Source organism: Bos mutus, chromosome 7 (genome assembly GCF_027580195.1).
Source record: "Bos mutus isolate GX-2022 chromosome 7, NWIPB_WYAK_1.1, whole genome shotgun sequence".
Classification (NCBI taxonomy): Eukaryota; Metazoa; Chordata; class Mammalia; order Artiodactyla; family Bovidae; genus Bos; species Bos mutus.
The window spans coordinates 39,503,526-39,530,387 of NC_091623.1; the positions used below are offsets into that span (position 1 = coordinate 39,503,526).

Below are 26,862 nucleotides of genomic sequence, written 5' to 3' on the forward strand. Positions count from 1 at the left end.
ATAAATACTATTCCTTCCACCCTGAATGCTCTTCACCTAGAGATCCCCATGGCTTGCTCCTTAGCTTCTTTCAGATCTTTGATCAAATATCACATTATCAAAGAGATCTTTCCTAACAGCCTATCTAAAATAGGATTCCCTCTTGGAAATCTTTTTCCCTTTATATAGCTCTTTTTCCTCTTAGCACTCAACACTGTCTGACCTTTCTTCTGCTATTCTGTGTGTGTGCATGCTCATATGCTTTATTTATATGTCTATATATAAACATCTATATTACATATATGAATCTGATTATTGAGCGTCTTCCCACTAGAACTAGAGTGCAGACGTGGTCTGTTTTGTTAACCACCATCTTTCTATTAGTTAAGGGAGGTCAAGATAGAGTTCTCTGACAGAGAAATGTAATGGGTACTTCCCTTTTCTTTTAAAGAAACTAAAGAGTTCTGCTTATATCTCATTGGCCAGTATTTAGATTATGTGTGGAGCTAGCTGCAGGGGAGGTTGGCAAGTCTCACAGAAGTCTCAGTTGAGCTAAGAATGAATGAAGAGGAGTGAGCTATGCAAAAGTCTAGAAGGCGAGCACTCCAGGCAAAGGGAATAGCGAAGTGCAAAGCCCTACTGTGGAAATAAGCTTGTCATGTAGAAGGGGTTTGTCCTATGTTTGGGGACAAAACAAAGTTGAGTGTGGCTGGAATAAGCAATTATGGAGATACCGGAACACGATAGAGGCTTCCCAGGTGGGGCTGGTGGTAAAGAACCCCCTGCCAATGCAGGAGACAAAAGAGACTCAGGTTCGATCCCTGGGTCAGGAAGATCCCCTGGATGAGGGCATGGCAACCCACTCCAGTATTCTTGCCTGGGAAATTCCATGGACAGAGGAGCCTGGCGGGCTAAAGTTCATGGGGTCGCAAGGAATCAGACATGAATGAAACAACTTAGTCAATTTAGTACACACGCAGAACAAGGTGAGAGAGGCAGGGCAGCTTACCAGGGAGGGTTTTGCATATCCCAGATGCAAAAAGGGAAAAGAGAGAGAAAGGCACCAACCTCTTTGGCATCTCAGCCATTCTCCAGCCTTTGGGAAATTCCAGAGATACACTGCCAAAGGCACACGCAGCTATTTAAGTAACTGAAAGTAAAGAAAATTTAAACGTTCAGTTTCCGCATCGCACCCGTCACATTGCATGTGTTGAGTAGTCACGTGGTCCGTGCTGCCTACCAGCCAGCACACACAGGGCCCGCGGGGCCGCATACACCCTTGTCCCAGAAAGTTCTGTTAGTGCAGCTCTGGGATAGCCAGTCAAGAGAGGAGTAATACGGAGCCTGCTTAGTCTCTCCTGTGGCTTCTCTCTTAACCCTAGAATCAGTGCTTTCTGTTTCAGTGGAAATGATGCCTGTGGCGCCTGGATTAGCATGTGGCCCGTCACATGTACATGTGTTATCGTGGTAATTTTTACCTGTGACAGAGAGAAAGACTGGAAACTCACATGCATTCTTAACCTCATTACGAGCACACTGCAGATGTGAAAATGCAAAGTGTGGAAGCCATCCATGTGAACGGCGTTTTCTGTGTCTTATTGTGACCTAGGGATCTTGCTGCAAGAAACTGCCTGGTTGGTGAGAATAACGTGCTGAAAATCAGTGACTTTGGAATGTCTCGTCAAGAGGACGGTGGTGTGTATTCATCTTCTGGCCTGAAGCAGATCCCCATTAAGTGGACGGCACCAGAAGCGCTTAATTATGGTAAGAAGGGACCCTTCCTTTCTGGTGGTCAAAGCGGACTCCGTCAGCATGAAACAGTCACGGGCAGAGTCCCGGAGCAGAGCAGAGCACAAGCGAGAATCAGCTGAGGGGCAGCACACGGGGTGTGTGTGTTCAGACTTTGCACACTTGAGGACAGACTTAATTCAGCGATTTTATTGATCAGATTTCTGTGTGAGATTGCTAGATTTAAAAGATGGATAGAGTTACAAGCACTGGTAAGTGTGAGTGTGCATCTGAAAGTTTCTATCGTGATCCCAGAAAAAGATTATTTCTATTTTAATAGTCAGATTAGACCCAGAGTCAAAGTGTTGTGTGGCTCTGGACCATTTCCTTTGAATGCCTTATATTTGGTCCAATAACCTCATCTGATGTTAGGTTCCTGAAATACTGAGTCTGTAGTTTCTCTCTGAAAAACTGACATGGTTTCTTAGCATCTCAGTCTCTGGAACTTGTATAAATCTTTTGGGAAGAGAGAGATGGAATATGTGTGTGTACATATCTAAATCACTTTGCGAGGACATTTCGACTCAAGTACCCTCCAATGTAAAATAAAAATAAAATTTAAAACATATCATAAAATTATTCTTTGTTAAAGTGAAAAGTACTTCATCATGAAAAATTAATATAAAGTATTTACAAAAGTCTTAATGCCTAAATTAAAGACAGGTAATTTAGAAAAAGCTTTGAGGTAAAATTCATGTGACATAAAACTGACTGTTGTAAAGTGACCAGTTCAGGGGCGTTTAGTACCTTCACAGCGCTGCACAAATCCTGCCTCTCTCTGGTTCTAAAGCATCTTCCTCACTCCAGAATAAAGCCTTACACCCGTATTAAGAAGTCACTCCCCCAACCGCTGGCAGGCTCAGACCTGCTTTTGGTTGCTATGTATATACCTATTCTGCCTATTTCATATAAATGGAATCATATAATGTGTGACCATTGGCATGTGACTTCTTTCATCTAGCGTAAGGTTTTCAAGGTTCAACCATGTTATAGCATGTATCATTATTTTACTCCTTTTTGTAGCTCAATAATATTCTGTTGTATGTATCTGCCACAGTTTATTTATCCGTTCACCCACTGATGTGTATTCGAGCAGTGTTTGCCTTTTGGCAGTTGTGAATAGTGCTGCTCTAAACACCTGTGTACTGGGGTTTATTTGTGTACCTGTTTTCAACTAATTCTGAGTACACACTAGGGAATCTGGTAATTCTGTGCTTAAGTGTTTGAGGAACCACTGAATGTTTTCCAGATCAAGCTTTGGAATATGATTGTTTTGGAAGTCAGTTGGGATGGATCCAGACACCACAACCAGCTTTGCATTTTGCACGTCAGCAATGCTATGGAACAGACATGTGCAGGCAGCTGTCATTGTAAGAAGTTGACTAAGCTGTTCTAGTTTCCAGCAATGCAGCTTTTTAACCTAACACGTCAGGGATACTAAGCCTCACCCTTAGTCTGTCTTCCCGTGTGCTGGCGAGAGAAGTGCTGGTGAGCTTTGAGGAATCCCACCACTCCTCAAAACCCACAGAGCATGGCAGCCCTGCTGTTTCCCACACTGATTCTTCTCTGGGGTGGTCATTATTCTGAGGCTATATTCCTAACGACAGCAATCACAAGACGAAAGAAAGGACTGTAATCTTTTTTTTAATGGAGACATTTTCTTAGATAATGAAAACTGCTAAGCACCTTCTTGTTGATTCTTACAGCAGCCCTATAAGGGAGCCAGTGCTGGACTAGGGAGCCGTAAATACTTATCAGTAAAATCCACTCTCTACAATGTGTTCTTAATCCTGTCTGCCGGATTCTCTATATTACATTGCCTTTAAAATCTCTCTTACTGCTAAGCAATTATGCCAGTAAAATTCAGCCTTTTAATCAGGGCGTATTTTAGTTGAATTTCAAGCTGACTAAAGTATTTACCAAATACTTTAATTCAGAATTCTAATTCCAATATCTGTAAGAGCCAAATCTAAATTTAGCATGTCATAGAATAAAGACACGTTTCCCTGGTGGCTCAGATGGTAAAGATCTGTGTGTGATGCTGGAGACCTGGATTTGATGCCTGGGTTGGGAAGATCCCCTGGAGGAGGGTGTGGCAACCCACTCGAGTGTTCTTGCCTGGAGAACCCCATGGACAGAGGAGCCTGGTGGGCTGCAGTCCACAGGGTCACAGAGAGGCAGATGTGGCCGAGCAACCAGGCGCAGCACACGTGAAGGTCTTTGCTGGGCAGTGACAGACTGCTTGTTCATGTTACTTTTATAAAATACTGAACAGCACACCCTCTCATCACAAACTGAAATGGCTTAAAGACATAAACCTAAGTCTTTAAGACAACATACAACTCCTAGAAAAGATCATAGGAAAAACATTCTCTGACATAAGGCATACCAGTGTTTTCTAAGGCCAGTCTCCCAAGGCAATAGAAATAAAAACAAACCTAATCAAACTTCCAGGCTTTTGCACAGGGAAGGAAACTAAAAACGACATGAGAACACAACCTACAGAATGGCGGGGATGTTCAGAAGTGATGCGACTAACAAAGGCTTCATTTCAAAGTATGCAAGTGGTTCATACAACTCAACAACAAATGAACAACCCAATAGACCTTTTTCTTCCTTCCTTCTTCCCCCAAAGGAAAGAACCCTTTCCTTCTTCTCCAAAGAAGGAAAACAAATGACCAACAGGCACATGAAAAGATGCTCAGCATCACTAATTATCAGAGAAATGCAAATCAAAACTGCAGTGAGGTATCACCTCACAGCAGTCAGAATGGCCATCATTAAGAAGTCTACAAGTAAATGTGGGAGAGGGTGTGGAGACAGGGGAGGCCACTGTTGGTGGGAACGTGGCTGGGTGCAGCCACCGTGGAAAACAAGACGGGGGCCCCTCAGAAGACCAAGCGCAGCATCACCACGTGATCTAGCCAGCCGACTCCTGGGCACACACCCAGACCACACTCTAACTCAGAAAGACGCACGCACCCCTGCGCTCACAGCAGCAGTGATCACAGCAGCCAGGACAGGGAAGCAGCCTAAGCCCATCCCAGGCGGGTGGACACGGAAGACACGTCCCACGCACACAGTGGGCTGGGAGAGAATGGAATGACGCTGTTTTCATGACATGGGTGCGACTGGAGACTGTCGTGCCAAGTGAAGTAAGAAAGAGGAAGACAGGCAGGCACCGTATGATGCCCTCACATGTGGAACCTGAAACGTGGCACACATGAACCTGTCTGTCAAACAGCGCAGACGTAGGGAGCAGCTGGCAGTGGCCAGGCAGGAGGGCTGGGGTAGCAGCTGTGAGCTTTTATGCACAGAATGGGGAAGCAGGGCCCCACTTTATATGTTTATATACAGAGAATATTCAATGTCCAATGATCAACCATAAGGGAAAAGAACATTTTTAAAAAATGTATGTACATGTGTAACTGAATCATCTTGCTGTACAGCAGAAATTAATACTGTAAGTCAACTATACCTCAATAAAAATATTGATAAAAAAATTTTAAATGCAGAACAGTTTAGGTGAGGGAGAGATGTCTAACAGGATGAGGAAGGAAGTCAGGAGTATTTATTACCCAATCCAGTGAGGGAGTTCCTGAGTGTGTGTGCATGTCTCGGCAAACCTGAGAAACATTTTAGTTCTCCCAGAATAAAATTACTGAAGATTGGCTCTAAATCCTAGCATTTTTTAACAAGAGAAAATATATCTTATGAAAGTCTTACTTGTTGTTCTACATGGAGATGTAATTTAAAGCATGGCTGCTATAATTAATACTATATTGTATATCTGAAAGTTGCTAGAAGAGTAGATCCTTAGAGTTCTCATCACAAGAAAAAGAATTTTTGTGACAGTGGATGATAGTGTTGACTAGACTTACTGTGATTATTCTGTAATATATACAAATAGTGAATCATCATGCTTCACAACTGAAACTCATATAATGTTATATGTCAATTATACCTCAATAAGAAATACTAAGTAATTCCTTAAAATAATCCAGTTAAAACCAGATTCAAAAGTCAGGTCACAGGGTTAGGTTATAAGCTTTCACTTCCAGAGTGTGATCTTGGTTTACAGAACAAGTGGCCATTCTTGACCTCTTCCCAGGTATCATCTCACAAAAGGGCATTGGGTTCTCTTGGCTGTACATGTCCTTGAAGAGCTAATTAGTCTAAACTTGTGGCCATTGAATGATTTTCATAAAAAGCTTTAATTCATTGGATGTCAGGCATGAAAACAGTTGATGTACAGACAAGGCAACTAATCTTGGTACTGACTCGCATAGTGAATGTCCATAATTACTGTCTAGTAAGAAGGAAACTAATTCACACAGCTGGAGACAAGGATCCTCCAGAACACTCCAGTCTCTGACGTCAGAGCAGTTAGCATAGCAGTATTGTGCTATTTCCTTGTACTGTTTGCAAGAAAGAGAAAAGGCCATCCTACTCAAATTAACAAGACCTTTTTAGAGGCCAGGCATTTATAAATCCGGGAATGGCAGAAGTACTTTGGAAAATCTTGGAAATTCATAGCCTTTTTGCTTCCGCTCCTTGATGTCACATTCATTCCAGAAAGTATCTTTGTTTGGCTTTTATCTCTGTGTTTGTCTAGAAGATTACCAAGGGGAGAAAACAAAACCAAGAGCTTAACTTATGTAATGCAGTAAAACAGGTGCACCAAGATATTTTGACAAAACAAGGTACCATGTAATTTAAAGAAGTTGTTTTTATCAGCGAGCTATGTTAATTTCTACTCTATTCAAAACACAGAAAAATGAATTTTTCATAAATGAAACTGTCAGTGGAGAAAATGAGACCTTTAGGCATGTAAGAATATCTGTAAACAGTGATGAGTAAAAAAACTGAAGTTAAGAAACTTTCCTTGTTGCTCTAACTTTGTAATTTCAGTAGAAAGAAATTGAATGCAGGCAGAAAACAAAATTACATAACTCCCAGCTTATTTAATCTCCTAGGCATTGATGTATACAAATTTATATCTTTTTTAGATAAACCATCCGGCTCATTTAGAGGCCACAGAGAGAGTAAGCGTGCATACTGAGTGAGAATGTGCTCTTGGTGGGGGAAGTGTGATTTGGAAGGTGGTTTGGTTAAACTAACAACCTGAAGACTGTTTATTTAATTGGTGTATTACTCCTCCTGGAAAGCAAAACTAGGCAACAGAATAATATCACTAATTGTTGAGTCCCTGTTAAGTTTAAACCTGTGACTGACACAGACATACACAATCAGAAATTGTCACCTGCTTACCCAGTGTGCTGGCTGTGATTTGTCCGCCCTCCAGGGAGATACAGTTCTGAGAGTGACGTGTGGAGCTTCGGCATCCTGCTCTGGGAGACCTTCAGCCTGGGGGTCTGCCCCTATCCCGGAATGACAAACCAGCAGGCCCGGGAACAGGTGGAAAGAGGTGAGCTCAAGACACAGGGTGGCAGTGTTCACGGCCGACACCGGGGCAGGCTGAGGCTGCGTCTGCATTTCCCGGGCAGAGGAAGGTGGTGCTGTTTGGGTGCGTGATAGACACAAGTGTGTGTGCGTGTTTAGTCACTCAGACATGTCCGACTCTGCGACCCCATGGACTGTAGCCCACCAGGCTCCTCTGTGCATGGGATTTCAAAGGCAAGAATACTGGTTGGGTTGCTGTTTCCTTCTCCAGGCATCGAAGCCAGGTCTCCTGCTTGGCAGGTGGATTCTTTATCACGAGCTATCAGCAAAGCCCAATCGAAAAGGTGTTGGTACATCTACTTTTGAACCTGAAGGATGGTGTGGATCTTACACGACAGAAACCAACCACAAAGCCTTTGAAACATCCAGCGCCTTGGAAATAGAAGGCTCTAGGCTCTTCTTCCACTGCCTTTGCCTAGCACAACCTCTGCAGGGCTGTGCCATTCACTCTCTTCCAGGGAAACAGTTAAGAGGCTCAGGAACAGTACCTGTTCTATGCCAAATAAACACTGTTAATGTCCCTACTAATTGAAAGGTAGTTAGATTTCAGGAAGAAGTTGACAGTCTTGTAACAGTTCTAAAGGAACCCCATGGTATTCTCAGACCAAAGGCAGGCCTGAGCATGTGATGCTGACACCCTCGCGTGGACCTGTGTGTCCACGGCTTTCGACAAATGCCAGCGCCCTAGCTTCAGGCCCCCCACGGGGGCATGGTTGTAGGGTTGGGGGCAGGAGGGTGACTTGCCAGCGTCCTTCCTAACGCTGAGGACATGCGCACAGGCACACACATCCCACCCAGCAGCCTGCTGGGACACTGCCTGGTGACTCTGAATTAAAGATTCTTCTCAGCTGTAAAGCAATATGACTTGTATTCATGCTTGTTTCACTTTTGAGGTAATGTTTCTAAATCCTCATCCTCTCTTCACCTTCAGAAACCTGAGCTGAAAGGTGATTAAAAAAAAAACCGCCCGTAGCATCTACAAGCTAACACTTAGAGCAGCTAAAACATGCATTTGTATGTGAGTTTCTCACATCAGGCTTTGTTCATTTGTCACAAACACAAAATGGGTTCGTGGCACTAGAAGGTAATGATGTTGCTCTATGATATTAAAACCAGCGTTACTTACAGAAAAAAAAAAATCAGCCTCCCCTAAAATGGCATTTTTGTTTCTGTTAACCGACAACGTACGGTACTGCAAACTGCGCGATGCCCTGTGGGAACAGTGGTGTCTGATTATCCCCGTCCTAAATTCTCTGTCCTTCTCTCGTGTCTTCAGGATACCGGATGTCAGCCCCTCAGCACTGTCCAGAGGAAATATTTAAAATCATGATGAAGTGTTGGGATTATAAACCTGAAAACCGCCCCAAGTTCAGTGAACTTCAGAAAGAGCTCGCGGTCATCAAGAAGAAGATCACGTAGTGACGGAGCAGCGTGGACGCGGCCTCTCCTCCCGCAGAGTAATACTGTTCTCCTTGTTAACCATGAGTGTATACCGTGTTGTGTGCAACCGTCTTCTAAGGTTACTTTTTTATTAACTTTTTTAAAATATGTACTGTTTAAGGGGAAAAAAAAAAGGCAAAGGCATTGAAGCGCAGTCCTTGCATGGGCGCTCCTAGCTCAGCCCCGCGGGAGTGGACAGGCTCGGGCTCCAGCGTGCCGGAGCCCACCCGTCCTGCCCTAACCGGGCGCTACGGTGCTCCGCAGGGCCGCTTTCCTCCAGGCCCGGCTCCCCGCTGCCGCCCCGGCTGCGGACCCCGCTCCGTCCGTGCGTGCGCCGCCCGGCACGCCGTGTCCGCGAGGCACGTCCCGACCAAAGTCAGCTTTCTGCGCCGCCAGGGCAGGAGCATGATGGTAAATATCACTTCACACAGAACTGTTCAGACCTCCCCGGGGTCTTCTCTCCTTTCTCGCCAGAAATAAGCATAAGAACCCTCCCGTTTCTTCCTCCGAGTAAGGCTGTGGTTTCCCTCCTGTTTTGTCGGGGATGGTGGCTGGAGTCCCCTCACAGAGCTGGCAGTTGAGGCCGCGGCTTTTAGAGGCCGTTTTGGACGGCTGTGACCTGTGGCAGAGTCGTGCCTCCACACACACACAGACACTCACACACACACACAGACATGCACACGTTATGATCTGAATTCATGAGCAAGGTTCTGAGAAATGCTTTCAGGAGCTCTTAGATACAGCCCTCTCGGCAACCAGAAATTGTTTAGGGAAGCTCCAAAGCACAAGTCCACAAAAGTCACAGCGCCTTTGAAGCGCCTTGATTTGAGAGGAGACATCTCGGAATGCAGTTCCTTTCATCCACGCCACTTTCCAGGGCTGTCCGAACTGAATGGTCCTAGTTCATAAACACATTCCTGTGTGTGCACCCGTGGGCACGTGTGCACACTCACCCCCCCAACACACACACAGATGATACCAGGAAGTCAGGCAGGTGTGAATTTGGAGCGAACAGCTCTGAAGTCCAATGAGCATTATCAAGGAGGAAGCTGTAGAGGCGGCCCTGCTTTGTCCACTCTCTGTTCATTTACTCTCACATGGCTACCTGGGAACTCTTACCGTTAGCTGACAGCTGTGAGCGCAGTGGAGATGCGTCATGGGGAAACACTGCTGAGTTTAAACTAGGATTCTCTTCAGCTGACTCTTAGCCGCATCCAGGGAACTTACCCCATCCCATGTTCTGTATATAGTTGCCTCAGGAAACACGTGTGTGTGAGAGACGGTCACGCTCAGGGGTAAATGTGCCTGGGAGCTTTTAGTGCGTGCTCCAGCCTGTGTCCAGATGCACAGCAGTGATCATTTGGTCTGCGTTCAGTGCAGGCGCTTATGGGATGGAAATGCCTCCCGCCCCATCCACCCGCTTGCTGCCCGGGAATATCACTGCACACGGAATAATGGTGAAGAGAAAAGGGGCTGTGTGTGCGAGTTTCATACATGTTTCATGATTACCACATCCGGACTAAAATGAAAGCATAATAAACTTGCCCTCAAAAATAATGCAGTATACTAGGCAACTTCTTTTAAAAGCAGCTTTGTTTCCCTTCTGTCAAATATGACGAGTAAGTGAAACCTTCTTTTGATGGCATAAACTGCGGTAGATCACAGCACAGACTCAAGATTAAGAGCTCTGCTCTACACTCACTTGCCAGCTTTCAAAAGCAAGAATAAAATAGGGACCTTTCTGCCCTTTGCCAATGCTTCCAAGTGCACTTCTGTAGCATTCTTTATTAAAAACAAAACAAAACAAAACAGCCTCCCATCACTTAGCAGCCCCAAAGCTTAGCTCTCAGCAAAGAGAATGAAGGTTTGGGCTTTAATTTTGTGAACAAGACCTGAAGCTTAATCTTTGCATTCTGGTGGAAAGAACGAACACGGCTTTGATATTTCACTCATCCAGGCCGTTAGAATTTACAATTCACATCATAACTCTATGCTTAAATTAAAGAAGCTTTTCGTAACATCATGACATCTGCAGCATTTAAATTCTATCTTATTCTGTGTCCCAAAGCAGGCTGTGGTATAGTTCAGGATTAATAACTTCTTTCAGGGTCATATCAGTTGTATAGACTATTCAGTTTAATATAGGCACATGCATTAAGAAAAACTTATGCAGACCATTTTTTTTTACCATTAATTTTGTTGTGCTTGAAGCATAATTTATTCATCCCTTCTGTCACTGATAATTATTGGAATTATGTACTTTAGGAGGCTAATCCATACCCAGAAAGCTCACATGCAAATACTCCTCTGAATTTGCAAGTTGATGTAGGGAAAGAAGCTTCAGAAACATACAAAATAGACTTGTTTAGTAAGAAAACAGTGGTAACCAAAACTGCCACTGGTCTGAATGTAATCCAGCCAGGTCACAAATCTTTGTGTTGTGAATGGGTTTTTCAAGTGTGGCATCTCTTCTCCTGTTCCGTTTCTGTCGTCATTCCTTAAATTTATGACTACAGAGTAGGGGGCAGGTGAGCCCGGGCAGCTGGATCTTCCCCTGCATTTTTCTGTCTTGAGTTACCAAGGAACCTGTATGAGAAATAGACAGGTAGGTCATCATTTTTCAAGGAAAGAAATCTTTTATTGTCAGGTAGGCATTTATTATCAACACTAGAAACCTAAACTTATTTTGTGTTCCACGTAACCTAAGGTTACTTCCCAAAGCCGATATTCTCTTTCTCTTCTAGGAAATAATAATAAAGGGTGTGAATAGGCTTAGTTTAGATGCTCAAACCCGGAGGTTTCATTTCAGTCCATTCTGTCACTTTCTCTTTATCTCCCAAATTTAATAGTCAATATAGTTCTTCATCCATAATCCACCATTCTATCACAAATACTCTATTATTGAAGCCTCTCACTAGCATTATCAGTGTAGAACATGAGTCTGATTGTTTCAGCCAGTTTTCATATTTCACAACTTTTTTCATTTGAGGGTCGTTTTTCAAAGAAAAGAAAGTGTTCAGTCATTGAAACAGTCTTCATTTCCTTTAAACCACAGTACGATTTTCTTGCGTATGTGTAACTCATGTTTCAGTTGTGCCATATGGTCTTACATAAAGCTCGGCCGATACCACTAACATAGCTATAGCTTCACAACTCCGGTGTGACGCGTGTCACGAAGGAAGTGTTTTAGTTACATGCCGCACACTGAGGACCTTACAGTGGGGTAAACAGAAACAGCAGCGCAGAAGGTCCCGTCGAGGCCGTCCTTCAGTCTCCTCGGTCACACCGCCCCCTAGTTTATTCCCGTGAGTCGGGGCGGCCTGAGAGCCTTCCTGAGTGTGCCCTTAACTTAAGGTTAAGTTGTTTGCCTTAACCTTCCTTTACATATGCGCACTCCCCCATCACAAGATTGGTATTTTAGATGTTTCTTATCAACAGAATTGACTGTCTGTAAACACTGTTCTGAGTCACATGGAGACTAATTTTTGTATTTAGAAGGTCACAGCCCTCACTCAAACAGAATAAATGTAAAATACAAAAGACAACAAAGGGGCAGATAACTGCAAAAGACACGGTTTCTTTGTGTGTTCATATGTTAATTAAAGGAAAAAGATTTTATATGAAAATGAGTTTATATTACACTTCCATTATACTATTAAGTTAGCATGAAAGTTTACCATTAAAATAAAGTGTTACCTCTTTTATTACTCTGATTTGCTTATAAATACCAGAAAAATTTTTATTAAATATTTTAGTTTTATTTATTTTCTCTCTTTTGAGTTTCATATCAAGTCTGAATACTGTATTATTTGGGAGGATCCAAAACCACATCTTAATTTCTGCCAAAGAAAATACACTGATTTAAAAGTCAGGATTTCACGTACCATGATTACCTACTTGAAGGAGATACTGGTACAGTTGCAGAGTCCCATAAAATTCTCCTTTAGAAGGCGATGCTATAATACAGAAGGTGTGTAAACTATATGTCTCAGTCATAATTCGATTTAAGGAAATATTTATTACCCCTTTGAAACCATCCTACTGCCTCATGCTGATTCAAAGGTTACCTTCTGAATTGTTAAGTGTAGACATTAAAACTCACTTAGCTGCCTAGTAAGGACTGAGATTCTTAGCTGGGAAGAAAACCCTACTGTACTAAATTCCTGATCACTTTAAATTGTGGAGAAGTGATGAGCATAGGCTTCAGCGCCTCTGCTAATTAGGCGCCAAGGCGAGCGTGTGCAAAGGAGGAAGAGAAAGATTCTTCCGCAGCAGGAAGATGCAGCCCCTACGGAGATTGTCGGGTAGTTAAAGCGGAACCAAGACTCTGACGGTGTCGCCGGGGGGCCTGAGGAAGGCAGGGCCAGCAGGTCAGCGCCTTCCCTACGCAAAGTTTAGCAGAAGCAGAGAGGTCACCCGCCAGCGTGGGGCCTTCGTGCAGGCGACCCAGCCCCTCTCCCGTCCACCGGAGCGGTCTCCCGTCCCTCGTTGCGAGCCTATGCCGTGCTGGCTGACACACGCTCACTGTCTGGCCGGCTCGCAGATTTGGCCACGTGTGTTCAGACTCATCAAAGTCTCTCTGTGTGTGTTATTTATCTTGTTTCGTAAACTCAATCTCTGATTATTAACACCTTACTAGAAATCTGGTTGCAGCGGGGCCGGTCAGGTAGAAGGGAGAGCATGCTGAGATCAACGCTGCTTCACCTTGTGGCGAATGTTAACTCGTGGGCCCCGAGAGGCACCCCAGAGACGCCTTCTGGGGGTGAGCTCCACTCTGGGAAAGCGTGCGGTCCAGCAGGGCAGGGGGAAGATGACCACTGAATAGCGGCGGTCCTCGTCTTTACACTGGTGGCGTGGGAGGGAGAGCAACTGGGGCACCGTCCTAAAGCCCATCTCTGCAGAGCCTGGCCAGCCAAGGCCAGACACGGAAGGCAGAGCAGAGACACCGGGAAGGAAGACCGAAGGGCAGAAAGCCATCACAGAGAAGCAGCGCGGTGACTCAGGGGCTCACCCGCCAGCAAATACATGCAACATCAGTGAGGGAGGGCAGCCCTCAAGGGGAGTTTTGAGCTGCTTCCCGCTGTATGTTACTAAACTCATGTAGGTCTCAACTCCCTGCGACATTTCTTAAAGGACAGAGTCAGCCGTTGATCTGATTTTCTCTGCATTCCCTGTACTCAAGAGGAAGCAACCGCTGCATGGTTCTTCTGGAAGACGGCAGACACGAGAGGTTCAGCCCACCTCTTAAGCAGCGAGGAGCTGAAGGTGGTGCACGTGTGGCTGAGGGGATCAGCACTGGAGAAGAGCGCCCACGTTGTATTTTATGCAAGAAAAGATCCCTCCTGAGGGGCTCCTGCTTGCAATGTAAACAGATTTCCGCTTCCCTCCTTGCCAGCAGGCTTGTAGGAGCTTCCAAAGAAGAACGTTTAGGAGTCACTAAAAAGATTCACATCTTGAATTCAGACATTACCTTCCCAAACGTCACCGCTGAAGTCAGAAGATATGAGTGTTCTACGGAGGAATGAAATGTTCTCAGTAATGGCAATGACCCCGGCAGCAGCAATTTGTAATTTGTAATAAGGTAGCAGCCTTACCCATTCGGGAGCTTTTTCTCAGTATCTGCCACGTCAGGTTCAAGGAACCCTGCTGGGTGCTAGTTTGTCGGTTTTCTTTCTTTTCTTTTTTTCTTTCTGGTTGGTACTGATTTTTTTTCTCTCATACTCAGTTTCTTAATCTTTTTAACGAAACAGAAGAGCCTTCTCTCATCAGCTTTTATCAGACAGTGTCTTCATCGGCTTAGACCGAAGAGCTCTGGTGCTCAGGGTCCCTCCCAGGGAGCTCCCAGGCATCCACCCACCAGGCCGACTGCACACGCTCTGCGAGAGGCCCCGGGGCAGATGCAGCTGGGAACACCGAGAGGCCATGTCATGGTCTCTGGAGGACACAGGACGACTGGGTGGTGTGTGCGTGACCACTGTCAGCTCTTGGGAGATGGTCCCAGGACAGAAGGACCACCTTCCCCAGGCAGACGCGCCCTGGGAAGCAGCCTGCTGACTTGGCCGAGGAAGCTCGTTAGGTGACCTAACACCTCCCGAGAAATGTCAAAACACTAGTGGCTGTTTTCAACCTCTGGGGGTTTCAGTCTCCCCACTCCACTCAAAACACTAGTGGCTGTTTTCAACCTCTGGGGGTTTCAGTCTCCCCACTCCACTCTTCTCTGCCAGGAAGTTTCATTGTTTCCTTCACTCTCTCTTGTCAGGAAATGTCTGAAAGTATTTCGGTTGTACAATGTCAAAGAGTTTTTTCATCACTTCAGGAAAGAGGGTAGCAAGTATGAAGACTCCAGTTTAAAACAAGGCATCCACCTAGAGACTCAGACCCCAAAGCGCCATAGTGTTGCAACCAAGCTCTGCCTTCCAGGTTCTCCCAGAGCAGTACTCTTCTCCAAAGCCAAACATCACTGTCCTGGCTGTCGATAACATCTTAGAATGAGCACCTTCCAGAATCTATCCAAAGCAGATTCTAAAATGACACACTAAGAAACAAGATTTCAACAATTAAAGTGATAACAGAAACACTATTTTCATCTCTCTGTACTCAGTTAAAACACCCATGAGAAAACTGGAACCATCCAGGCAGTTCATCTTAGCAGCAGTTAGTGTCTTATTTTGAAAGAATAGGACGGATGTCAGTGGGAAATAGCAGTGTTCTGAGCAACACAGGATGAGTATAAGATGGCCGTTAAAAACCCTAAACCCCAATTCCCACATTAAAACAGCAAAAATCTGAGGGTGAAAATCGAAGTTGTTTCTAAACTTACTAATTTTCTTCATGTCAAATTGTACAACCTTGGTGGGGGTTATCTTTTGGGTGACCTGAAAGATATTTGTGAAGCAAAAAACTAAATCCCCTCCCTCCAACCCCTGATAGGAACTTAAATTTCTAAGTGCCCTGGATTCAGAAACTTAAGGGCTAAGAGGGAATCTGGAATGTTATTACTGAGATCCCAGGCAAGAGGACCATCCTGGCAGTTTTGCAAGCTTGTTAATCCATGTTTTTGTTTTTTCAAACATGAAGACAGTGGGGTGGGGGGTGGGGGGCAAAATACTATTACCTAGAAATTTTCCTTCGGCAAATAGTTTGACTTGGTAGAAATAAACTTCCTTGCCTGCCATTAAGAAATGCCCAACTATTGTAAATAAGTGCAGAGGGCATGGTGCCCACAGCCACGCTTACTACTACTGTGAATGTTTTCCCCTAATCCAAAGCATAGTAGGTATTATATTTAGATGACAAGATGCTATGGCGGCCCATTCCCTGCTGGTCTGATTGCTTTGTGGAAGACCAATTCCAACAGAAATGAACTTACTTGCCATGATTTCTCCTTTGATCCTAGGCCTTTCACGCTTGAAATGCACAGAAAATATACATGTTTTAATGGAATTCACTGTCTTTGACTTTCCTGTCAAAGAGATTGGTTCCAGAAGGCTCACCTGATTCCCCATAACAAGTATGTTTTATAATCCCCTGTGATTCTAAATCCAATCCCAGCTATAGGTTTTGAGCATCAAATCAAAATCAAAGATAAAGGGGAACTGCTAGACAGGGGTTTTGGTTATTTCAGATTCATGACCAAAGTGGCCAGAAAACATGAAACTCCCTCTTGCTTGATGACCATTTCACCATATGAAGTGTCAGTTACCCCATGCCGTCCTGCGACAGAACCAGACTCTCACCATGGACCACTGGCCGTTTTCCTTCTGCATTGAGGTTTCCTACTGAAACAGCTTCACTAGTCAGAGGCGTATAGATTTTATGTTTACTTTATGCTAAATATACTAAAGCAGACAGCCTGCTTAAGTAACATGAATCCAGCAGGGCTTGGTGGTGGTGTGAGTTCTGTTGACTTTACAGTATGGTTTCTTGGTGTTTTCTCTTGGTTTGGTCTGGTGGGTGCCCTGGAAGATTGGACCTCTCTGAAGTCATAGCCATACAACCACATAGGTTTAAGAAAAGCCATATAAATACAGGAGAATCAGGTCAAGTTGTCACAGTCCCGGGAACAGCCCTGACTTCTTCAGGGAGCACAAGCACACAGGAAGCAAAGACAAAATGTATAGATGTTTTCTGGGCCGTTGGGCGGTGGCACTCTGGCCCAAGCTGGACAGCCCCTGGCGCGGGCTGCAGCGAGTGCAGCAGAAACGTGCCTTTCTGGGTTGCTTCCGCTCCCTTGTGTTAGAAGACGAGGGTGGGGTGGTGCGGTGGGGACGGGCCTGCCCTCGGCCCCCCACGGGATGGGCCTCCCGCCGGGAAGCATCGTTTTGAGCTGGGTGCTCTGGGCTACGGCTTCCTTTCAGTGCCAATGTTGTCAAGTTAAAGCACCTGTAATCTTCTGTTGTTATTTTAAAATAATATATTTGTGAAGCAGATTAAAGAAACACTGGAAATAGGGTGCCTCTCATTAAAAGCTCAAGTGTAAGACACACAAGCAAGGCCTTTGGTGAGTTTGTCTGTCTTTGTAAAACAAGTCTGAAAGTGAAAGATGGATATCTGGGTGGGTAGCTGTCTTGTTTTTTACCGTGTTTAATGCGGATCTGTATTTAACACTTATTTATTTGTTAGTTTTACATTCAGAAGAAATACACTTTGGCTAACATTGTAGGATGTTTTTAAATTGTTTTCTACTTTTTTAAAACATAATTTCATCGTTTTTGTACACGTAGATCATTTTTGAATAGCCCCTTTTTCCTTTCCAATAGACCAATTACTGCTCATAGATCGGTGGGACTTTTTTTTAAACTGTATCCTTATAATAAATGTAAAATATTTGTAGCAAACTGTGCCTTGTCTTGTTTAATCTTTCCGTCGTGTTTATGTTCCTATTCCATATAAATATTCTCTAAGCAGAAGAAAAGGGAGGGGAGGTTTCCATGGTAACTGGCCTCCTAGGGACGAATAGTGCTCAAGAAATTATTAGCTTTCAGTTTCTCTGAAATGAAGACTATGCGTTCCGATGACAATGGGCGTGTGTTGCTTCCAGTCTGATCACTGCTTCCTCTGTTTAGAAATCGAAACTGAAGTTCAGGTCCCATTTCTCTGTGCGGACTGGCTGTTTGCCAGGGTTTCTGCAGCTGTTGCGTCGTAGCAGGATTTGTTTAGACATAACGAGGATTCAGGGGAGAAAGGTGGCTGAGAGGGATGTTTGGAAAGAGACTGTGCACGCCACTGCTGCATGGCGGTTACCCGGATGCACCTTTGACGGCTCGCGTTCGGGGCTGAGAGGGTCACGGAGCCAATATTCTGGACTTCTGTTTCCCGTTCAGTCAGCAAATCGATATCTTTCTAAAACGCAGGCTGTGGTATTTACACAGGTTCCCCTGCGTTACACCAGGCCCTGCCCTCTCCTCTTGTATTGGGAAGGGCAAGCACAGCCCTCTCAGAAACCCATGTTTCCCTCGGGGATGGGGAGGTGGGGGTGTGCAGCCGCCCCAGCCTCTTGGGCCGACAGAGGCCCCGCGGCCCGCTCCGAGCCGTCTGCGCCCGCCGCACTCTGCGTGTTTGTGGCCCTGGTGAATCCTTTCACCGCAGCTCCTGACCGTCTGTCTGCGATGGCATTCTCGTCTCCGGCAGGTTTGACTTCTGACGCAACACCCGACAACCCTGTGCTGTTAGACTTCAGTTGAATAGGACCAGGTGCATCCGTCACCAGGGGATGTCGGCTGTAGGACGGGAGCCCCACTCCCAGTTCAGATGGACAGCGTCTCTGAAATTCCCTGCACTTCTTAACACCCTACCCTTCACCGTACCTCCCTCTCTGGATAACGATTTCTTCAGATGGTGGTAATGTGTGAAAAAACATGGATGGAAGAATTCGTTTCTGTTAATTAAAAGTATCGGTGATGGTTCCTTCCGTGAGAAGCTGAGTCTCCATAAAGTGTGTTTTTTAATTCCCCATATCTTCTGCGATTGGACTGACCAACACACTCAGGCTCAACTCGAATACACGTCAGCCAGGCTGCTGCTGCTCCTGCAGAGGCTTCTAGAGTCAAAGCGGACACCAGGGGGCCTGGGAGGCCTGTTCTCATCCCTGGCTGGGCCCTCACTAGTCTGCGATCTTGAACAAACCGCATCACTGTGTAGGCCACAGTCTCACTTATAAAACAGGTAGGACTAAATTATTACCTAATATTAAACTTTGTTTTTTTTAATTTGGCTTCTCTGAAGGCATCCTGATTCCCTCTTCAGTCTCTGGTGGCTCCACTAAGGAAGCCCCAGGGCTGATCCGTAATCCTTCTCTATTAACCCAGCTGGAGCCTTTCTCCCAGACTGAGTCTTGAAGGACAGGAGGCGCTGCCGCAGGGCACTGCTCCTGGGAAAACCTTGCTTCTAGGAAACGCGCCCCAGAGCGCCCCGGTTTCCTCCCATTCCCAAGCTCATTCTCTACCCTCCTGTTCACCTTGGGGCCTCCGGATGGCCTTCTAGCTCATTCCTCTCACTAAGCTCCCCAGAGGGCACCTCTGTGGCCTGCAGCCCCAGATCCAGGCTGATAGAATGAACCTCTACAGGGACGCCCCTTCTGGCTTTGAGAGCCTGTGATCTCCCAAGTCTTCACGGGGTCACTGTGGAGTCCCAGGCCGAGTCTGCTCTCTTGCTTTTATAGAGTGGCTGTCAGAGTCCAGAAGTGATGAGAGGAAGGAAGAGTCCCTGAAGGTTCAGCCATCCAACGCGCTGATTATGCAAACTGAGCCTTTTAACATCTCCCCAGCCCTGGACATAGGTAATTCAAAATTATAAATGTTTCTTTTGCAGTCTCCCTGCGGTGACAGAGGCACCATAGGATAGTTAAGTGATAAGGTCAATGGACTAGAACGTTGTGAGAGGCTAATTGATCCATCACAGCAATATTAATGCCTGGAATTAATAGAAAAATAAATGTCACCAGGAACTGAGATACTGACCACCTTAGAGGCTATTCTCCCGTGGCCTCGTCCCACCTTCCACTCGGGCTGGGTCTTGTTCAGGGTGCAGAGGGTCTTTCCCCTCCTGAAAACACATCCAGGCCCCACACACTTCCCTGTAGACCTGGGAAGTGAATGAGTAATTGAAGCCTGTTGGGTCTTTAACCCCAACTTTCCAGGCAGCCCCTGCAAGCCTTCCCCCGTCTGCAGTCCCCATCTCGTCCCCTGCCAAACCTCAGGGGAAAGTATGACAGTGAATGGCACAGCGGGACTCGAAGGAACACCGCGAGGGTGAGTGTGCCTTGGGAAAGGGCAAGAGTGGGAGAGGGCAGAGGGTTTGCCCACACGCCCCTCACTGGAGCGCCTGGTGCAGCGGCCGCATCCCAGAATCCGGGTGTTCTCACTCCCAGAACTGCACGCGAGTCTTCCAGGGAACGCCGATCAGAGACCAGAGCGTCTCACTGGCTGTGTCTGAATTACTGCCTCTTAACCTCGATCAAATCAGGGGATAGGCAGCCATCTGCCCAGCCAGGTTCACTCCTAAATTTCTCTTTATATCAAATCCCAGTCTCTCTCCTATATTGCCCTCATGCGTATGGAAGCTTAGAAATGCGAGACCAGCAAATTCACAAAAGCATCCACCCTCTTCCACTTCACCTCTCTCCCAGACTTCCTGCTTTCCCCCCTCCTGCCCATCCTTCCGCTTGGTTTGAAATCTGTCCTGCATCAGATACCCTCACGGTTTACCCCAAAGCAGACATTCCAGGAAAACAATCATTGGTGTATATTAAAGTATATTCCTCAAGTACTAACTAGGGAAGACCAGAGTCCTCTACAAGGTTAAACATAAAAAAGGAAAATTATAAATTTAAAAAGTCCAATTATGAAGAGCAGAGAAAGAAAGGAAGGCAAATATCTAGATTCATTAATAGAAGAAACCGACAAGGACTTAATCTCCAAAATACACAAACAGCTCATGCAGCTGTTGTCAAACAAGCAACAGCCCAATCAAAAACTGGCAGAGAATCTAACAACCCTGCAAATCAACTATACGCCAATAAATTTTTTTTAATGGGCAGAAAATCTAGATAGACATTTATCCAAAACAGACATAAGAGACGGCCACACGGCACATGAAAAGACGCTCAACGTCGCGCAGAGAAATGCGAATCGAAGCTGTAGTGAGGCAGTCTGATGTCAGCACAGTCAGCGAAACAGTGCAGCACCAGCACAGAGAAAGAAGCGCAGATCAGTGGGGCAGAAACAGACCCACGCACGTACGGCCGACTGATCCACGACAAGGGGCCAGGGCACACAGTCTTGGAAGGAGAGTCTCTTCAACAAATGGTGCTGGGAAAACTGAACAGCTACATGTGGAAAAATGAAATTAGATCATCTGTTAACACTGTACACAAAAATAAGCTCAAAATGGATTAAGACCTAACTGTGAGACCAGACACTATAAAACTTTCCACTAGAGGAAAACCTAGGCAGAACACTCTCTGACATAAATCTCAGCAATATCTTTTTCAGTCTATACATAGGTTCCTTAAAAAACTATACACACACGTAAACACACACACACACTATATATATGTGGTATGTAGGTTCCTTAGAAAACCAGAAATAGAGCTACCAAATGGCACTGCAATCCCACTCCTGGGTATATCTGGACAAAAACATGGTCCAAATGGGTACAGGCATCCCAGTGTTCATTGCAGCACTGTTCACAATAGCCAAGACACGGAAGCAGCCTAAACATCCATCTATAGAGGAGTGGATAAAGAAGGTGTGATGCATGTATATATATAATGGACTATCACTCAGCCATTAAAAAGAATGAAATAACTCCATTCGCAGCAATGTGGACGGACCTAGAGATGGTCATACTCAGAGGAGGAGAAATACCTTATGGCATCCCTTATATGTGGAGTCTACAAAGAAATGATACAGATGAACTTACTTACAAAACAGAGACTCACAGACTTTGAAAACGAACTTACAGCTGATGGAGGGAAGGGATAGTTGGGGAGTTTGGGATAGACAGGTACACACTGCTACATTTAAAATGGGCAACCAACAAGGACCTCCTGTAGAGCACAGGGAACTCTGCTCAGTGTTACGTGGCAGCCTGGATGGGAGGGGAGTTTGGCTGCTGCTGCTGCTGCTACTAAGTCACTTCAGTCGCGTCTGACTCTGTGCAGCCCCATAGGCGGCAGCCCATCAGGCTCCCCCATCCCTGGGATTCTCCAGTCAAGATCACTGGAGTGGGTTTCTATTTCCTTCTCCAATGCATGAAAGTGAAAAGTGAAAGTGAAGTCACTCAGTCGTGTCCGACTCTTAGCAACCTCATGGACTGCAGCCCACCAGGCTCCTCTGTCCATGGGATTTTCCAGCAAGAGTACTGGAGTGGGGTGCCATTGCCTTCTCCACCAGAATGGTCAGGGGACTGGACAAATCCCCTCTGGCTGAATGGCAGGATTTTCCCCACTCTGGCACATGAGCCCCCCTATCTACCATGTCCTTAGATAACCTTTGGCGGCCACTGGCTCATTAAATGTTCGTAAATATTCTATGAATGCAGATGTATAATTATAACACTGAGTTATGGGTAGGACATGCACAGTAGAGCCTCTCCTTATATAACCTACAGCTGTCAATGAAGACTGTCAATCAAAGACCTCCTGGATTATGCAAAACACTTTGCCTTAGAAATTCTACACCCCAGCCTTCCGGGGCCATTGCCTTCCTTGGTCTGGCCCACCTCTCTCTTGAGGTCTTCTCTCTGTTCACTTTTTCCTTGTCTTCGATAAACTCTCTCTCAATGGGTAAGCCCTCGGTTTCTTCTTTGCCTCCTTACCAGGAAGCAAGTTCCACAGAAGGGGTCTCCATACTCTATACCATTAACGTTCTGGTGCCATGACTCAGATCTTTGTAAGAAAGAGACATTCTCTCTCAGTGTGCAGGCGCAAAAGACTACTCGGTTCTCAACTCCTCTTCTCTCTTTCAATTCTCTGTGGGTCAGAACAGACTCCTGTTCCCACACCCCAGCCCATCTGACCACTGTCCACACCGGAGCCTACCTCTTGGGACCAGCGTCAGAGCCTGAGACAAGCCCCTGCTCTCCTACCAGGATGAGGGACAGCCCAGGCCCAGCCTGGCCACCAGGTGTCCCAGACATTCTTAGTTGGGTCCAAGCAGGAGACGTCCTCCCCAAGTCCCAGGTAGTCCCAGCCCACAGGCCAGACGCCAGTTATGCCCCGGAGACACCAGGCTCTTTGACTTCTTCTCCAGATGGGAAACCAACCGTCTGTCTACGAGGGGACACCCTTGAGATACATCCTTCAAAACTGGTCAAGATTCAAGCCCACCGAGCCACCAAGGAGGAGACTCACTTCTTTTGTAATACAGTCTGGCCCCAATAGCGCCTTTTGGATGGGGAATTCAGTTCAGTTTAGTTCAGTTCAGTCGCTTAGTCATGTCCGACTCTCTGTGACCCCATGGATGGGGAATCCTGGCCCCTAAATGGGACCATTAATTATAACACCAGTCTCCAGTTAGATCTGTTTTGCAAACTGCAGGGCAAATGGTCTGATATCTCATTCACAACTTGCCTTCCTCCTGTGGGACAGCTGGGACTTTCTCACAACCTATAAACATCCCACCATTTCCACCCTGCTACCTAAGGAAAACCCCTCGATTTCACCAGCCACATCACCATCTAGCTCTGCCCCACCACCTTACATGGGACCTCCACTACCCACATCGGTGCAAGTCGTCCCGTGGTGGAAGTGCTAGGAGGTGAATTTGGGCCACAGTTAAGTCCATAAGCCCTTCTCATTAGTAGAACTAAAACAGATCAAAGGTAGCTTTTCAGATAATCTCACTAAATATATCAAGGGATTCCAATATTTTTGTATGGCTTATGAAATGACCTAGAGAGATATCACCAAAACTCAAAACCAGACCCTCTCTGATACTGACACAGAGTTAAAAGACAGTCAAAAAATAAAATTGCTGATGGACTCCACCTTTCCGATACTAAATAACCCCACCAGGGAACCAGCATTCCCCAGTACCAATCCTAGGTAGGACTACAATCAGAAAGAATATCAATGGGAAAGAACTCATTTCATCATGTGTATCAAAAGTGGCCTTAAGGCAGCCCAGCATAAAGCAACAAACGGCTCCCAAGTCGCAGCAATCAGCCAGGAGGCTGGGGAATTCCAAGAGCTTTCCTTAACAGGCTGAGGAAAGCATTATTAGATACACCAATCTGGATCCGGATGCTTATGAGGAGCGAGTGATAAATTAAAGATACATCTTTAACTCAGTCAGCCCCTGGCACAAATGAGGACCCAGTTAGGACACAAATTACAAAACTAATTCAAGAACCTAATGTCGCCCTAGATGAATAGCCTCCTGGGTCTTCTATCACCAAAAGGCTGAGGCCAAGGCCCTGGAGGAGGGAAGAAGGAAGGAATTCCACCGTGCCCAAATGATGGGTGCTGTCCAATGCAAGTGCCCCCCAGTACCCTGATTCACAGTCCAAAAAAGACAGATGTCACATCTATTGGGCACAGAAGTGCCCCAACCAGGATAAACCTCCTAAGACTGCTTGCAACAAAGGCCATCAATCAAGATGCTGGGCGGCCCTTTGCCCCAAAATCCAGAGGGACCGAGGACTGAGGGCCACTCTACAGATGACTGAAGACAGGAGGCCCCGTCCAGTCGGCCCTCAGCCAACAGATCGACATCACTGGGCTGGATACCCATCACAAACGGACACGGTGGGTGAGTCGTCTGTCTTCTTACTGCCTGCTACTACGCATTCCATCTTGACGTCCTTCTCCGAACCCTTCTCCAAACAGACCTGTACCAGCGTGGGGGCCTCAGACAAGCCATTCAGCAGGCCTGCATCGTCCCTGCCTCTTCTGTCCTGCCAACTCCGGATTCCCACAAATGCAGCTTGCAATGCCCCAGTACTAGCAGTCAAGAAAAACGACGACACCTACTGTCTCAGCCAGAACTTACAAATCATTAACGAGGCAATAATTCCCCTACACCCGATGGTCCCCGATCCGTGCATACTTTTGTGAAAAGTACCCCCAGATAGCAGCTGGTTCTCAGTTCTAGATTTAAAAGATGCTTTCTTCTGCATCCCACTGGCTCCAGAATCACAATTCTTGTTCACTTTTGAATGGGAATCTGCACGACAGGCCCTTTAACAAGAGACATGAACTATTCTACCCTTGGGATTTAGGGATACCCCCACCTTTTTGGATAGGGGCTAGCCCAAGATTTATAAGATTTAACACTTAAAGGGGGAATGTTCATACAGTATGCAGATGACCTCTTGATTTGCTCCTCTACTCAACACCAGCATATTCAACATGCCACTCAGGTCATCAAATTTCCTGGCCAGATGGGGTTACAGGGTGTCCAAATCTTTTTTTTTTTTTTTTAATTTTATTTTATTTTTAAACTTTACATAATTGTATTAGTTTTGCCAAATATCAAAATGAATCCGCCACAGGTATACATGTGCTCCCCATCCTGAACCCTCCTCCTCCTCCCCCCCATACCATCCCTCTGGGTCGTCCCAGTGCACTAGCCCCAAGCATCCAGTATCGCATTGAACCTGGACTGGCATCTCGTTTCATACATGATATTTTACATGTTTCAATGCCATTCTCCCAAATCTTCCCACCCTCTCCCTCTCCCACAGAGTCCATAAGACTGTTCCATACATCAGCGTCACTTTTGCTGTCTCGTACACAGGGTTATTGTTATCATCTTTCTAAATTCCATATATATGCGTTAGTATACTGTATTGGTGTTTTTCCTTCTGGCTTACTTCACTCTGTGTAACAGGCTCCAGTTTCATCCACCTCATTAGAACTGATTCAAATGTATTCTTTTTAATGGCTGAGTAATACTCCATTGTGTATATGTACCACAGCTTTCTTATCCATTCATCTGCTGATGGACATCTAGGTTGTTTCCATGTCCTGGCTATTATAAACAGTGCTGCGATGAACATTGGGGTACACGTGTTTCTTTCCCTTCTGGTTTCCTCAGTGTGTATGCCCAGCAGTGGGATTGCTGGATCGTGTCCAAATCTAAGGCTCAGCTAGTATAAAACAAGTTTCCTAACTAGAAAAATAAGGTCCCTGGCAGGAGTAGCCTTTTAGCAGACCACATAAAGACTGAATCCAACCCACAAACTCCCAGCTACATGCACTCCTGGGCCTAACCCAGTACTGTAGGATTTAGACACTCAACTACAGTCTCATTTCACAGCTTCTATATGAAGCCCTACAAGGTGATTAAATACCCCTTGAGTTGGGGCTACAGAAGGTCATCAGTCAGTCAGTCAGTTCAGTCGCTCAGTCGTGTCCGACTCTTTGTGACCCCATGAATCCCAGCACACCAGGCCTCCCTGTCCATCACCAACTCCCAGAGTTCACTCACGCTGACATCCATCGAGTCGGTGATGCCATCCAGCCATCTCATCTTCTGTCGTTCCCTTCTCCTCCTGCCCCCAATCCCTCCCAGCATCAGAGTCTTTTCCAATGAGTCAACTCTTCGCATGAGGTGGCCGAAGCATTGGAGTTTCAGCTTTAGCATCATTCCTTCCAAAGAAATCCCAGGGCTGATCTCCTTTAGAATGGACTGGTTGGATCTCCTTGCAGTCCAAGGGACTCTCAAGAGTCTTCTCCAACACCACAGTTCAAAAGCATCAATTCTTCAGCACTCAGCTTTCTTCACAGTCCAACTCTCACATCCATACATGAACACAGGAAAAACCATAGCCTTGACTAGATGAACCTTTGTTGGCAAAGTAATGTCTCTGCTTTTGAATATGCTATCTAGGTTGGTCATAAGTTTCCTTCCAAGAAGTAAGCGTCATAGAAACATTAAAAAAATCTCCTTTGCAGAGCTCCCAGCTCTAGAGCTAGCCATTCCAAATTTATACCCACAAAAAAGAGGCTGTTGAGGTAAGGGTCCTCACCCAAAAGCTAGGAGAAATTCCACAGCCAGTAGCCTATCTTTCCAAACAGCTCAATTCCACTGCTAAGGGCTGGCCCTGACTTAGGGCCCAGGGGACACTATTCCTCCCAGCTGAGGAGGGGCTTAAGTCCACCCTGAGAGCACCCACTCTGGTTCTAACTGCCCATCAGGGACCAGATTTACTTAGCAACCAGGCCTCGGCCTGGCTTTTAGACAACAG

At 45.8% G+C, this 26,862-nt stretch overlaps 1 protein-coding gene across 3 annotated transcripts in view; it reads left to right on the plus strand.

Annotated features, from left to right (window-relative positions):
• Positions 1 to 14,861, plus strand: part of FER (FER tyrosine kinase) — a 460,352-nt gene extending 445,491 nt beyond the window's left edge. For all 3 annotated transcript variants that reach the window (XM_070373202.1, XM_070373203.1, XM_070373204.1), the window contains 3 exons: positions 1,589 to 1,743; positions 7,073 to 7,195; positions 8,507 to 14,861. In XM_070373202.1, the coding sequence (XP_070229303.1) occupies positions 1,589 to 1,743; positions 7,073 to 7,195; positions 8,507 to 8,649 (421 nt within the window). In that variant the 3' untranslated portion in view covers positions 8,650 to 14,861. The remainder of the gene's footprint in view (positions 1 to 1,588; positions 1,744 to 7,072; positions 7,196 to 8,506) is intronic.
• The last annotated feature ends 12,001 nt before the right edge of the window (positions 14,862 to 26,862 follow it).